This window comes from Solea solea, chromosome 11, assembly GCF_958295425.1.
Source record: "Solea solea chromosome 11, fSolSol10.1, whole genome shotgun sequence".
Lineage (NCBI taxonomy): Eukaryota > Metazoa > Chordata > Actinopteri > Pleuronectiformes > Soleidae > Solea > Solea solea.
The window spans coordinates 19,261,598-19,276,128 of record NC_081144.1 but is presented as its reverse complement, the minus strand read 5'-3'; the positions used below and the strand labels follow the sequence as shown (position 1 = coordinate 19,276,128).

At 42.3% G+C, this 14,531-nt stretch overlaps 2 protein-coding genes across 5 annotated transcripts in view; one reads left to right on the top strand and one right to left on the bottom strand.

Annotated features, from left to right (window-relative positions):
* The first annotated feature begins 12 nt into the window (after positions 1 to 12).
* On the top strand, positions 13 to 11,475 carry brpf3b (bromodomain and PHD finger containing, 3b). The gene is made up of 13 exons (XM_058642700.1): positions 13 to 349; positions 2,064 to 3,625; positions 3,765 to 3,921; positions 4,034 to 4,165; positions 5,126 to 5,254; positions 5,954 to 6,266; positions 6,761 to 7,048; positions 7,726 to 8,334; positions 8,610 to 8,691; positions 8,774 to 8,862; positions 9,041 to 9,135; positions 9,378 to 9,532; positions 10,123 to 11,475. Exons 2-13 carry the CDS (start codon positions 2,088 to 2,090, stop codon positions 10,304 to 10,306), a joined length of 3,771 nt encoding a protein of 1,256 aa, XP_058498683.1. The 5' UTR covers positions 13 to 349; positions 2,064 to 2,087; the 3' UTR covers positions 10,307 to 11,475.
* Positions 11,460 to 14,531, bottom strand: part of nr1h5 (nuclear receptor subfamily 1, group H, member 5) — a 17,852-nt gene continuing 14,780 nt past the window's right edge. For all 4 annotated transcript variants that reach the window (XM_058642702.1, XM_058642703.1, XM_058642704.1 and 1 more), the window contains 4 exons: positions 13,209 to 13,325; positions 13,017 to 13,106; positions 12,791 to 12,904; positions 11,460 to 12,060 (listed from right to left, as the gene is read on the bottom strand). In XM_058642702.1, the coding sequence (XP_058498685.1) occupies positions 11,858 to 12,060; positions 12,791 to 12,904; positions 13,017 to 13,106; positions 13,209 to 13,325 (524 nt within the window). In that variant the 3' untranslated portion in view covers positions 11,460 to 11,857. The remainder of the gene's footprint in view (positions 12,061 to 12,790; positions 12,905 to 13,016; positions 13,107 to 13,208; positions 13,326 to 14,531) is intronic.

Below are 14,531 nucleotides of genomic sequence, written 5' to 3'. Positions count from 1 at the left end.
TTGATTCTGAAGTTGTCGGATCCAAATAGCTAGCAAGCTAGCCGAAGGAGGCTAGTGTTTCTCCTTCTCGCAAAATTAGGTCGCCATTAAGCTGTTTCTCAGATTATTGATACAACACGCCACTGGTGTTCTCATTAAATCAGTAGAATTGACTCTTCACACCCCATACGCTGTGTTGTGCAGGAACGAATGCGTTTTAAAATAGCGATATTTACCGGCTCTGGCAGCAAACTGTGCCTGGCTAACGGTGGCTCTTAGCCTCGGGAGTACAGCAAGTTAAGTGGCTAGCTGGGCAACCATTACTGAAGAGGCGGCTTTTGACCGCCGGTTGTGTCAATCGCTATAATAGGTAAGATCATTTTTGCTTGTTCGTTATTATTGTGTGGTTCGGAACTTTCCGCCCGATGTTAACTAGCCGTATTAAAACTTGTTCCACGCCTCGTCTAGGTTAAAAAATAAATAAATCAGCTAAGCTCAGTACTGTCAGTCTGTTAAAGTTAGCAGGCTAGCTAGCTGATATTTTTACTCGTCAGTTTACATTCTCGTTTCCGTTTCAGAATACAAGCAAAATACTGTGCCTTTCGAATCACACATTTACAAGACACGTTGCTGCGTTGAAATTATTAAACAAATTGTAGAATTGAAACAGCAGAAGCGCCCTTTACAGACTTTAAAACTGTAAATATGGCTGACATTTTACTCTAGAAATAGGGACACGGATCTGCTGAGATGGTCGCGTTCTGGACGCTGATTGGCTGCGGGTTGCTTCAATCAAACTTTCCTGATATCTGGTTTGCTAAGTCCGTTGTGTTGTGGCTCGCCCTGATACGAGTTGTCAACAGTTAATGGGATAGAAGTCGAGAATAATCGAAGTTCTTAAAACCTTTCTGGAGTTGACAGTCTCTGTGTTTAGACAGTTAAGCGTTGACATCATGGTGACTGCTGGTCACCTGTTAATGTCTTACTTGTAGGATTTAATAAACCTGAGGTGTGTGTGTGAAGGAATGTTTACATACAGGTGACATCCGTCCCGAGTAATACCGTGCAGGAATCTACAGCAGTAAACAAACAGACAACAGTTTAGAAATGACTTAAATTGAATGTACATTTATGCAGTTAGGCTTAGTTTTTCTAAATGATGCCAAAATCACGGGGACTAAACAGTTTTAGTATCAGTAAATGAATAATTATAGATGGATGTTTTATGTCTGAATCTGAATCTGAATCTGAATCAGATGAGATGAGTTTTCTATGGTGGCCGACGGGCAAACACACTGCAGCGACCCAAAACACATGCAGGAGGAGAAACAAGTGCGTTTTCCCCTGTTGCCACTCTAGTTTCCTGATCAGTTTTAATAATTGTAAATTTTGTCCTCAGAGATTTGATAAATGCTGCAATGTGTACTTAAACTAAGTTTCATTTGATTACGTAGTTTGACATATTTTTTTGGTGATTGTTTCAAGTATTTCATATAATTTTATATTTCTTTTATTTAAAACATTGTGTACTGCACTAAGCACATACATAGTGAGACAGAGAGACATACAATTTGTGCTAATCAATGAATAATTGAAGTTTAGCAACTTGTGTTTTATTTGTTTTTATAATCCGTTGCATTTTATCAAATGGAGGGCAGAATTGACATCATTATATTACTGCTTGGGTTTCTAAAGATCAGCATCATCCATAAAAAACCCACATTGTTTGACTTTTAAATGGTATCCCCTAAAAAATCCATCAACAAAAAAACAGTCCATGTAAATTAAGCAGCAAATGTGACTTTGTATGCTGCTGTGGTCCCCACTCTTCAGTCCTCCCAACAACATGATGTCTGTCTGAGATGTGTAAGCCAAACACAAGTTTCTTTATTTGGTCAGTTTCTCAACCATTTTGTAGTATAGAAAAGGGAATAAGATTTCACTGGGACTTTTAATTGTGAAAAGCTGGCACAATGACACTTTCCTATTGTGCTTTAGTTCAATTGAATGCTTATTCTTGTTCAACATGCAATATACATTTTGGACTGACTGTTATTTACATTCATTTTCTATTAAACCAACAGGAGGGAAACTGTGATCAGTGGCAAATGAGGAAACCACGTCAAAAAGGCCAGGTGGCTGCAGGAGGTAGAGGAGATGTCAAGAAGTCCAATGGAACCGTTAGTGGGCATGTGGGTGTCCGCCAACGGTCTCCATCCCCTTACAGCCTCAAAGCATCTCCAAGCAGAGAAACTTTGACCTATTCCCAGGCACAGAAGGTGGTGGAGGTGGAACTGGATGGTAGGCTTCACCGTATTTCTGTTCTGGACCCCCTGGAGGTAATTACTGAGGATGAGATGATGGCACAGGACATAAGTGAGTGTAACAGCAACAAGGAGAACAATGAACAGTCATCACCACCTACCAGCAGTGCCCCGACAGTCCGCAAACCAGTCACCCCCCGAGCCCGCAGAAAAGACTCTAAATGTCCCTCTATCAAGTCACCTCCACCTTCAAAGAATCACTGCCCTAATTCTCATCCTCAAACACCTGAAAAATTACATACAACACACCATCATCACATGACTCTTCCTGAACCTAAGTTTCGGGTGCTAGAAGCCTTTTTGCCAGTCGAGGCACCTCCTCTGCCTGCGGCATATTACCGCTACATAGAACGCTCAGCTGAGGAGCAGGAAGCTATAGCAGAATATGATATGGATGAAGAGGACGCAGCCTGGTTGGAGATGCTCAATGCAGGTCGGACATCAGAAGGTTACTCGACTGTCTCACCGGACACCTTTGAGCTGCTGGTAGATCGACTTGAGGAGGAAGCGTATCAGGAAGCCCGAAGCCGGGCGCCCTGTCACAGCACTGTTGACGACGATGCCTTCTGCTGTGTATGCTTGGATGATGAGTGCCTCAACAGCAATGTCATCCTTTTCTGTGACTCCTGCAACTTGGCTGTGCACCAGGAGTGTTATGGAGTGCCATATATACCTGAGGGCCAGTGGCTGTGCCGCTGCTGTCTCCAGTCCCCTCAGAAACCTGTTGACTGTGTACTGTGTCCAAACCGTGGAGGCGCCTTTAAGCAAACAAGTGACGGCCGCTGGGCCCATGTGGTTTGTGCCATTTGGATCCCTGAAGTCTGTTTTGCCAACACTGTGTTTTTGGAGCCTGTGGAAGGGGTCAATAACATTCCCCCAGCACGCTGGAAACTGACCTGCTACCTGTGCAAGCAGAAGGGCCGCGGCGCATCTATTCAGTGCCACAAGGCCAACTGTTACACTGCGTTTCATGTCACGTGTGCTCAGCGTGCTGGCCTGTTTATGAAGATTGATCCTGTGCGAGAGACGAATGTCAATGGGACCATGTTCTCCGTCAAGAAGACCGCTTTCTGCGAGGCCCATTCTCCACCAGGACAGGAAACCGTGTCAGATGAGGAAAGTGAAGGAAGAGTAGTGGGCAGCAGAGGGAGGGCGAGTAGAGGACGGAGCGCCTACACAGTGGGTCCAACTACACCAAAAAAAGGCAAAAAATCAGACGATGATAACAGAACACCTAAAAAGAAAGGGAAGAAGAGCTCAGACTCAACAGCTCAACAAACTGCTTCACCACAAGTAACGGTGCCCCATATACCCACAACCAGGTTAGTTTCTTTAAACTGCTGTGCACCTGTGTTTGTTGTTGTTGTTCACAGCATTTGCATTCTTTCTTGCACAGAAATGTGATCATCATGTCAGTAATGTACACAGTACAATCAGCCTGCCTTTGTCTCTGTTGTACAGGCTGAATGCCATCTGCAAAGGAATCATCCTCCAGAGAAAAAACCAGTTCATGCAAAGGCTGCATAGCTACTGGTTACTGAAGCGTCAGTCAAGAAACGGTGTGCCGCTGGTCCGGCGTTTGCACTCGACCATCCAACCCCCAAAGACCACAGAACAGGTCAGGCCAGAACACAGAGTTGCAACTCTTCGGTCACTTTGGTCACTGTTTTGTGCTTTGATTTAGAAAACAATTGCTAAAATTCACTGATTGTATGTGTTGTGCTTTGTAGCCTGAGGTGGATGAAAAGGTCTCCGCAGCAAGAGAGGCACTGAGGTATTGGCAGAAGCTTCGGCATGACCTCGAAAAAGCTAGGCTGCTGGTGGAGCTCATCCGCAAGAGGGAGAAACTCAAACGAGAACAGGTAATAGACAAGGGTGTCTCATATGTTCAAATGCATTTTAGGCTCACTGTATTTCTTGTCCCAAGGTCAGTAAAACAAAGAATTGCGCTTTAAATCAGAAGTTCTGAGACTTTTGACTTTTTTGTGTGAATTATTGATTTGGTTGGATTATCTCACTTTTCTTTTGGTGTGTTTTCATCATGGTATGCTTTGGTTTGGTACAGTACAGTGCCGTTTGAAATGGTAAAGAATTGGGTCAGCCTTGTTCTTCGACAGTGTCTAATGCCCGTAGTATAGCGTGACGTCTTTACGCTGCGACAACAATGGAGGACATTCTGCAGCTCTTTCTGAATGCTTTGAGGCTGTTTGTCTCAACAAGACGTCAAGCTTTGTATGACAATAGATTGCAGTCATGTGGCTTGAATTCCGTGTAATATTTAATATGTTTAATAATGGCAAGGGAGCGATGATTTTCTGTCGCCCAATCAGCTGGCTGTCCTGAGTGAAGCTGGTCTAGTTCCACCCTGACCGTACTGTACCATTTTACTCTGGTACCCAAGGGAAGAGTGCCAAAGAATGGAACGGTTGGGGCTGGTTATTTTGGCCAAAAAATGCGTACTGGACTGTACCAAACTTAACCGTTCCACTCAATGGAAACACGGCTTTGGTCTGTGCTAATGGCTTTTTAAATGTACAGACCATGGGGGCTAACAGTTTTCCATACCATGTACTGGAAAACCTTTGGTCTGTGGATGTCCAAATCTAAGCAGATCCAGACTTAAAATGTTATCCTGGTTGGATTTTATTGTGTTTTTATGTTTTCTGTATATTATATTTACAACCAATGATTTGGTGAGTTAAAGTCACTCACCCCCTCGTAAATGAAAGCTTAACATTCTCTCACTTCACTTGTCTGAAATTGTAATTGATGCACGATCCACACACGTTGACTTCACGTACATGTCATCTTAACAATTGCAGGTCAAAGTTCATCAAGCATTTCTGGAAATGCAGTTGACCCCAATGTTGATGCTGCTAAGCTCCACACTGGACCAACTACAGGAGAAGGACACAGCCAAGATCTTTGCAGAGCCAGTCGACATCAAGGAGGTCAGACATTTTACTGTTACAACACTGACACCAGGTGCACACGTGCAGTTGTCCTCTGTCTTGTCTTCTTCTGCGTTCATACCGTGTTTTCTCACCTGGCACGCACACACACACTTTTTATAGATGTCTCAAGTCAAAGAGCCCATACATGTGTTTTTTCCTCATTCTGCATTTCTGTTAAGTACCTAAAGGATTATGTTCTTACCACCATTTCAGGTATTTCAAAACAAAAATAATATACACAGCATCGTTTTCTTAAATATATAACCAAAGTCCAGTGTATGTTTATACACTTTGCCTCAGTTTGTTGTTTTCTTCCCACGTAACGTTTCTAAATGCCTCTGCCACCATGAGGTTGACTGAGATGTATATTAGAACTTTAGTTTGTTTGCACATTATGTACAAAATACTATAGCTTTTTACATAATGTGTAAAAAGCACATTATGTGTAAAAAGCTGGTCATATAAAAATTTAACACATTGCGCAGGAAAGATGAGAAGACAGAGAAGGTCTATGTAAAAAAAAAAAAAATGTGTAGACAGTTTTGAGATTGAAATGAAATTTTATATAAAACTGAAACCTAACAAGACCTCCACCTGCACCTGGCAACATATCGTCTTGTAGTAATAATGTTACTTGAAATGAGACCACTGTGTAGGTCCTTGTCATTAACATTTAAATGTACATCTTGTCTGCAGGTCCCAGATTACCTGGAGTTCATCAGCCAGCCTATGGACTTTTCCACCATGCGCTCTAAGCTGGAGAGTCATGCTTACCGCTCAGTGGCCGACCTGGAGGCCGACTTCAACCTTATGGTTTCCAACTGCCTCCTCTACAATGCCAAGGATACACTATTTAATCGGGCAGCACTGCGTCTTCGAGACCTAGGGGGCGCTGTACTGCGCCATGCACAGCGACAAGCTACCAACACCGGTCTGGACCTGGACACTGGCATGCACCTCCCTGGGTCACCACAGAAAAGAGACTTTTACAGCTGCACCTGGGATGATGGTACGTTCCAGTGAAAAGTATTTATGGTGCCTGTAAATATTTTAGTTTACAGAATGGAGGCGCTGTTGTAGGTAAGAGTCCAGATGAAGCTGTGTATCTATTGTATGTGGAGTCAAACATTTTGTTTTTGATTTAGTTTTGGCATTGAAGGGGTCAGTTGTACAAAATGAAAAGGTTTGGTTCAGTCTGTTGGTTTTGACAGTTTAGTTGTAGCCTGACTATTGTATTAATATGATGTTGATGTTTTGTGTTTAAATGGCTAGATTGTTGTTGAGCGTAGCTACAGAACATTGCATCTGTAGACGTGTCAATAACTACATGCTCTGTTAATTAATAGAAAAAACTAGCAGTGTGCAGTGGTATTTGTACATTTGCATATTGCAATTAGCTACTAAGGTTTTTTTAAGAAAAGTCCAGTGTGAACTAATTTTTGTTAAATTTGTGCAACATATATGCTAGCTTTTTGTGACTAACTCCTTATCTGTCGTGTCCAGTTGACAGTGTGCTGGATCCAGAGAACCGGCTCCATATGACTGTGGAGGAACAGCTCAAAGAGCTGTTGGAAAAGCTGGACTTTGTCACCTCCATGCGATGCAGTGGTGCCCGAACTCGACGTATCCGTCTGCTTCGCCGCGAGATCAACAGCATCCGCTACAGGCAGGGCCAGCACCCACGGCACAGCCTTCTAAATGGACACATGAAAGAAGAAGACGACGACGAGGAGGAGGACGACGAAGACGACAAGGACACCAAGGCGGATAACGGCTTATCTTTGGACAAAGGTGGGTCATGAAAAGCACTGAAGTTTCGACAGTATAAAATTGCCAATGCATGTACCTTTTTTTAAAAGCCACTTTATAAATGAGATCAGTTGTGAACATGAGCTAACAAAACATTGTCCTCAGGTAATTGAGCCAGGGTCCCCCCCACGCACCAACCCCAACCACCCCACTGACTCCAGTCTAGTAAGTAGGGGCCCACAGAGTCTCGTTAGCCATGGCTGCCTCACAACTCCTCTCTCCCAGTGCACTCTATGTCTGCACCTCTTCAGTACATCACTCATGGACTCACCACTCTCCATCGGCCACGTACAGTCATGCCATATCATCCCACTTACTGCAGGCCACAAACAGTTTCTTGCCACTGTAGAGGAGGGCAGCAGAACACCTGTGATTTGTGTCAGTTAAGTCATGAAATGATGCCATGTTACCATGTTGCTGGTGTCCAGTTGTGAGCGCAAACTTATTTATTCACTTGTCTTGACGAGGTCCACCATGTCTCCAGAATACCTCAACTCCGTTTTCAACTGTGGTTACACTGTTAGACTGAGATGTAAATCATTATGAAGTGACACCATTTTCCAGTGTGAATACTACACCACCACATCACGCTACATAATAGTGGACATCCATTTCAAATGAGCACTGCATTAAAATGAAATGTTCTCCTCGTCTTTTAGAGGACCTCAAATCCACTTCGCCACCAACACTGGAACCTACAGGGCCAGCTCCTCCTCCACGACGGGGGGACACACCACTGGAACCTCCCACCCTGCGGCCAATCGTAGGGGAGCCCCAGTCCCCCAGCTGGCCCTGCAAGCGACTAAAGATGGACAGTGACCTCTCAGACAGCGCCACAGAGAACAATATTTGCACTAAAACACAGAAGCAGTCGGTGTCAACGCCTCCCATTTTGCACAGTGAAGGGCAGGCAGTGGCTAACGGTCTGCCAGAGCCCGGTGTCCCCCCACGACCCACTGTTGGGGGAGTCGGACGAAGAACCTCAGTGTTATTCAAGAAGGCGAAAAATGGGGCAAAGCTGTTCAGAGACAGAGACAGAGACAGTAGTTTATTGAATGGGAAGGGGCTGACGGACGACAGTACAAGCAACACGCCTTCAGCACCCAACTCCACAGCCAGCACCCCATGCTCCACTCCTTTGTCCACTCCTTCCAAGACCCCACAGAAAAGCCCCGGACCCCCCACCCTCAATGAACAGTGGACCCCCAGTCGAGACATGTGCTCAGACGGTGAGCTAGAGAAGACGCCAAATCATACACTGGAAAGAGGTGAGCAGCTTTATGTCATGTAATGCTTCTTTAGTGCATATTTATCACTCCAGATGAGCTGTTTCAACAAGAATTACACTTTTCAAATCAAGTCTCTCTCTTTATTTTGTTTAAAAAGGGGGAAAAAAAACTGTTTTCCCAATTCTAATTCTCTACAGTCCTTGAGTTGATTTGCTGTTTTCATTATGTCCTCTTTTCCGTCTTCTCTTGCTCCTGGTGGTGGGTTTTTTTTCTTTCGCAGCATCTGTTCTGAGATTTCTCTCATCTGTTTTCAGGTCTTACCAACGGCTTCGACAAGCACAAAGATGGTGGGTCTGACTCTGACTACAGTCCTTGCCCTGTCCTCCACAAAGAAATGTAAGACATAATGTGAGCATTGCTTGTGGATGTTTAGCACATAATATATGATATACTAACAATACAATGTGTCGCGTTACAGCAGCTCACCACCCAAACGAAGCCTCGGGAAACCAGCTCTTTCCAAAGTTCCCTTCATGGATATAGTCAATGGAGACTTGGATTACACTGGTTTGTTCTCTCATTATGTTTTTATTTATATATTTCAGAGAAATTAGCCAAATTAGCATGAAGTTCGTGAATGTCCGCACTTCCAATCAAAACACTTATTTTAACCGTATTTTCACATGCCTTCGTGGTAGTTTAGGGTTCGTTCCAATGACTGTTTGTGTTTGCTGCTGTTTTGCAGGGAACGGCAGCCAAACATCAGAGGATGAGACAGAACTGGAGCCTCTAGATCTGGTTTGGGCCAAATGTCGAGGATATCCCTCCTATCCTGCTCTGGTAAGTCCTTCATCTTATCCTGTATCGGTGAAGCTCCAGCTTTTATGGGTTGTCGGCAGGTGGTGTAGCTTTCTCAGTCGGCAGCATTTCACTAAAAAATATTGAACCAAACAAAATAATGAGTCTTTTCAGTGATGACTGTTTGGTAGATCTGTGTAAGTGTAGAATTCACGCAGCATGCAGCACAGGCCTTTTTAGGTTCACACTTGAAGTCCTTCTTATGCTGATTCTGTTTGTACCAGATCATCGACCCAGAGATGCCAGAGGACGGACTGCTGCACAATGGGGTTCCCATCCCTGTCCCACCCAAAGACGTCCTCCATCTGGGGGAGCAGAGACAAGAGGAGACCGACGGAAGGCTCTACCTGGTGCTTTTCTTTGACAACAAGCGAACATGGTGAGTCTGACATTTGCTTTGTTTAGCTGTGATTCAATGCTTTTTTTAAATCAGAGCATCAGACTCACTAACATGGAGTAGATTCAATTAAAGGTCTAGTATGTAAGAGCTGGTGACCTCTATTAGTGAGACTACTGATTCAGAGGAATTCTCCACTCAACCCTGCTTTTCTCAAGCACATCAGGGAACTACAGTGGCCTTCACATACCAGAAGGATGTCAGTCGTCTTTGTTTGTATAATAATCTTCTGCTTTAAGAAAATGAACATTCTGGCTGCTGTAGAAACATGGCTGTGCAAAATGGCGGCCCATTGTCTAAAGTGCATATAAAACCATATTCTAAGGCTACGGAAACAAACCCTCCTTAATATCACACATTGGACCTTTAAGACGGCACAGCTCATTTTAACTACTGCATCAAACAGCTGCTCTAAATAAGACAAAATAAGCTATAGAGCTAAGTAATTTAAACAAAAAGGACTTCTTTTTTCGTAAATTAAATGTAACTTATATACTGTAGTTCTGCTTGTTACCAGACCGTCATGATCACCATCTCATGTTCTACATCTGCGTGTGTCTTTGCCGTTGTAGGCAGTGGCTCCCTCGTGAAAAGGTGACGCCTCTGGGTGTTGACGACACAGCGGACAAGCTGCGCATGATGGAGGGACGCAAGTCCAGCATCCGCAAGTCTGTCCAGGTGGCGTACGACCGCGCTATGATCCACCAGAGCCGAGTCTGCCACAGCCAAGGCTTTGTCGCCTCCAACTACCTGTAGAGGGCGACAGTGAGCCCCAGTGTGCCGCACACTGCTGGCCACCATGCATTTCACTTTGGTTCTAAAGCAGAGTCCTACTGCAAGTTGAATTTGTATTCACACTGTGGTCTGAAGTGGTTACCATGGCAACACAGAGTCCTGGACTGTAGTTCATTACCAAACCACTAGTGTGTGACACACACACAGAGAGCAGTGGTTGCTGAAAATGTGGAGCTGCACATGTGAATGAAGTTATGTTCAGGTCCCGTCACTGGGTTTTAGAAAGCGTTAATCCATGTTCAGCAGCGTGTCGGGGTATCGCGTTTCGCCACCTGGACACGTCAAGACTGTGTCGTCTATTTTGTATAATGCTACTGCCAAGGAATCAAATTGTCAGAAACGAGATTTGACATATTTATATGAACCACAGAAGACAAATGAATGGATCACTGCCATCTTTTATACAGTAGCTTTTTACATTTTAACCTTTTACAAAGACACTTGTATATTATAAAGGCACAGTTTGTGTACATATGTGTGTGTGTATTATCAAACCCAACTTAATTTAATGTTGCTGTTTTTATAAAAATGCGTACTTCAATCAGCCCTCAAGGGCGAAGCGAGGCTGTGTATATTTGTGGAGATAAAATAATTCCTGACTTGCTGCAGTGTATTTAGATTATCTCTGATATAATTTCACTGTGTTATGTGTTTGTGTGTGAGTGTGTGTGTGTGTGCGTGCGTATGTGTGTGTGTGTGTGTGGATTCAGAGATACAACACAATGAACTGTTCTTTATATTTGAATTCTCTTTTTGATACAGAGAGAAATAATTTATTTATGGATGACAGAACTATAGAAATAAAGCTATATTGGTTAAAGTGGAGAATTAAATTTATTTTTAAAAAAACGGAGTGAGGTTTTAGGAAAAGAAACAAGCAAAATTTCAACAGATGAATTCATGTTTGGTTGGATGTTGTTTAATGAAATAACTCAGAATTATTTGCCATCTTTCACTGATGACCCCCCCAGAAGATTTTATTTATTATGGAGCCCCATTTTTATCAAGTGGATAAATACACCTTTATAAGCTTGTATGACCTGCATATTTTATCTGCTTACCAAATATTTTGTCCAACTGGCATTTCCTCATTTTGGGAAATAAATGCTGTATTAAAAATATTTGTCATACTTTGTTGCACTTTTGTTTTTTGTTTTTCAGTTATAAAAGGTTGAGTTAGATCAGTCTGCATTTTTAACAGTACTCGACATAATAAAAAGTACTTTAAGCATAACATTTTAACTAAAATAACAGTTATATATTTAAAAAAAAATTCTATAAACAATGCTTTGCTCATACAAACCACTGGAGACCATCAGCACATTCAGAGGCTAAAATTGAGAAAGTGGTGGATGATCTGGGTCTGTTTTTCCCAACAGCTCATCAATATGTGATTAAAACTCCTAAAAACATTTACAAAATATCACATTTTCTCAGCTCATGTGAGCATTTTAGTCCTAAAGCAAAGACAGGAAACTCCTCAGAGAAAACAGAGGTTGACGTTTCTCTCCATCAAGGTCCAGGCTGCTGTCTTGTCAGGAGGAAATAATTATGACGCAGGGTCCGGAGCTCCGTCAGTCTTCCCAGCAGGGAACCAAACCGCTGTGGTCCCCCTCGTGCAGCTCCAGCCTGGGCCCCACACACTCGGGACAGCAGGTCCAGGATCAGCTCCTGCATTTTCTCAACACAGCTGGCAACGTGTAGGGACGCTCGGTCTGTGGGACACACGTGAGAGTTGTCTCCAACACTGATTTAAATCTGTAGTGCGTAACTTTTCTAACACGCCACGTGTTTGCTCTTCAGTCAAATAAGTTCACACAATTATCATCTCCACACAACTCACTCTGTGTTTCTCAGTATAGCACTGCTTTGTTTTCGTGTCACCTGACGACATTCCTGCGCTGCACACACACACCGACACATTTTACGTCATGACTCAGCAGGCGACACAGACAACACACACACACACACACACACACACACACATGTTCGACATTCATGACTTGAGGGGACATTGCATTGACTTACATTCATTTCTTGGAGACTTACTCTAACCTTAACCACAATTACTACTGGCCTAATCCTAATCCTAACCCTAACCTCAACCTAACCATGAAACATATCTTCACCTTAAAATGTAGTAATTTACGTTATGGGGACTTGCTTTTTGTCCCCACAAGGAGGACAAGTCCCCATAATGTGACTGTGTAAACAGGTTTTGGTCCCCACAACATTAGTCATACCTGGTACACACTAACTCACCAGACAGCTACTGTGCAGAAAAATGTAAAAGTGAACCGTTTGCTAAAAATCTACAGTCAAACTCACACTGAGTGAATCATTCAGGGAAGAGTCACCGTTAACACTGTTTATTAAACTGTTCAGTAAAGTATTGACTGACTGAACAGCTGATTAGATTAGTTCACACACACAGTGTTGACTGACCTGAGCAGAGCAGAGCTGTGGCGGTGAGCAGGCCGTACTCGGCCTCTGTCACCCGCAGCGTCTTCATGCTGTGGAAGAAGTTGAGCACTGGCCCTAAGAGATCCTCAGTACTTCCTGTCCATGCAAGCAAATGGTAAACAGTTGATTTTATTGTGAATGCAGTACATTTAAGCAGAAGAAGAAAATGTCATAACAGCTATAAAAAAAAATGTATTCCTCTGTTCACCTGAATTTCCCATCGTTTGACTGTGGATGTTTTCCTTTGATGCTACATTTCTCAACCAGTTGTGTGTTGATGGACTGAAAACCTGCAGGGCTGATGATGTAAAGAAAGATTCAACTATATAAGACATTTGTCTACATTTTTCTGAAATATGATGTGTGTTCATTGTGCTGTCAGGGTGTTTGTTTTGTTGACCTGGACACGGGCTTGTTGGGTGAGTGGAGAACTGCTGAGCCGAGAGGAGAAACATGACCTCCAGCGACGAGACGGACAGAAGAGACATTTGGTCTGAAAAATCGAGGATGTCAAACCCTGTGATAAAAACAAAAACACATCACAGCTCACTGCCTTTAAATGAACGACGACGGACACAATCGCCATGACAACAGATGCTACTGCACTGGACTTACAGTACTGTAGTTTTAATATGTTGCAAAGTGTTACTTATTTTAATTGAATGTGTCGTTTCATTCAGTGAAACTCTTTCATAACGCAAATTGAAACAGATGTTACAGTCTTGCCTTTATATGATGACGTCCCTTCATCCTTTTTTGTGTTTTCTGGCTGTTGTGATTCATTTTTATTCATGTCCTCTGCTTGTTTTAATTCCCTTTTTTGTCGTCCAAAATGTGAAAAAAATGGCATAGTTTAGTATGTCGTCCAAATTTTGACAAAAAAGTAATAGTAAAGTATGTCGTCCAAATTTTGACAAAAAAGTCATAGTATAACATGTCGTCCAAAATGTGAAAAAAAGCACAGTATAGTATGTTGTCCAAAATTTGACAAAAAAAAGTCATAGTATAATATGTCTTCCAAAATCTGACAAAGAAGTCATGGTATAGTATGTCGTCCAAAATTTGACAAAAAAGTCATAGTATAGTATGTCATCCAAATTTTGACAAAAAAGTCATAGTATAGTATGTTGTCCAAAATGTGACAAAAAAAGTCATAGTATAGTATGTCATCCAAATTTTGACAAAAAAGTCATAGTATAGTATGTTGTCCAAAATCTGACAAAGAAGTCATAGTATAGTATGTTGTCCAAAATTTGACAAAAAAAAGTCATAGTATAGCATGTCGTTCAAAATCTGACAAAAAAGTCATAGTATAGTATGTCGTCCAAATTTTGACAAAAAAGTCATAGTATAGTATGTCTTCCAAAATCTGACAAAGAAGTCATAGTATAGAATGTCGTCCAAAATTTGACAAAAAAAAGTCATAGTATAGTATGTTGTCCAAATTTGGACAAAAAAGTCATAGTATAGTATGTCGTCCAAAATGTGACAAAAAAGTCATAGTATAGTATGTCGTCCAAAATTTGACAAAAAAAAGTCATAGTATAGTATGATGTCATAATCTGACAAAAAAGTCATAGTATAGTATGTCGTCCAAAATTTGACAAAAAAAAGTCATAGTATAGTATGTCGTTCAAAATCTGACAAAAAAGTCATAGTATAGTATGTCTTCCAAAATCTGACAAAGAAGTCATAGTATAGTATGTCGTTCAAAATCTGACAA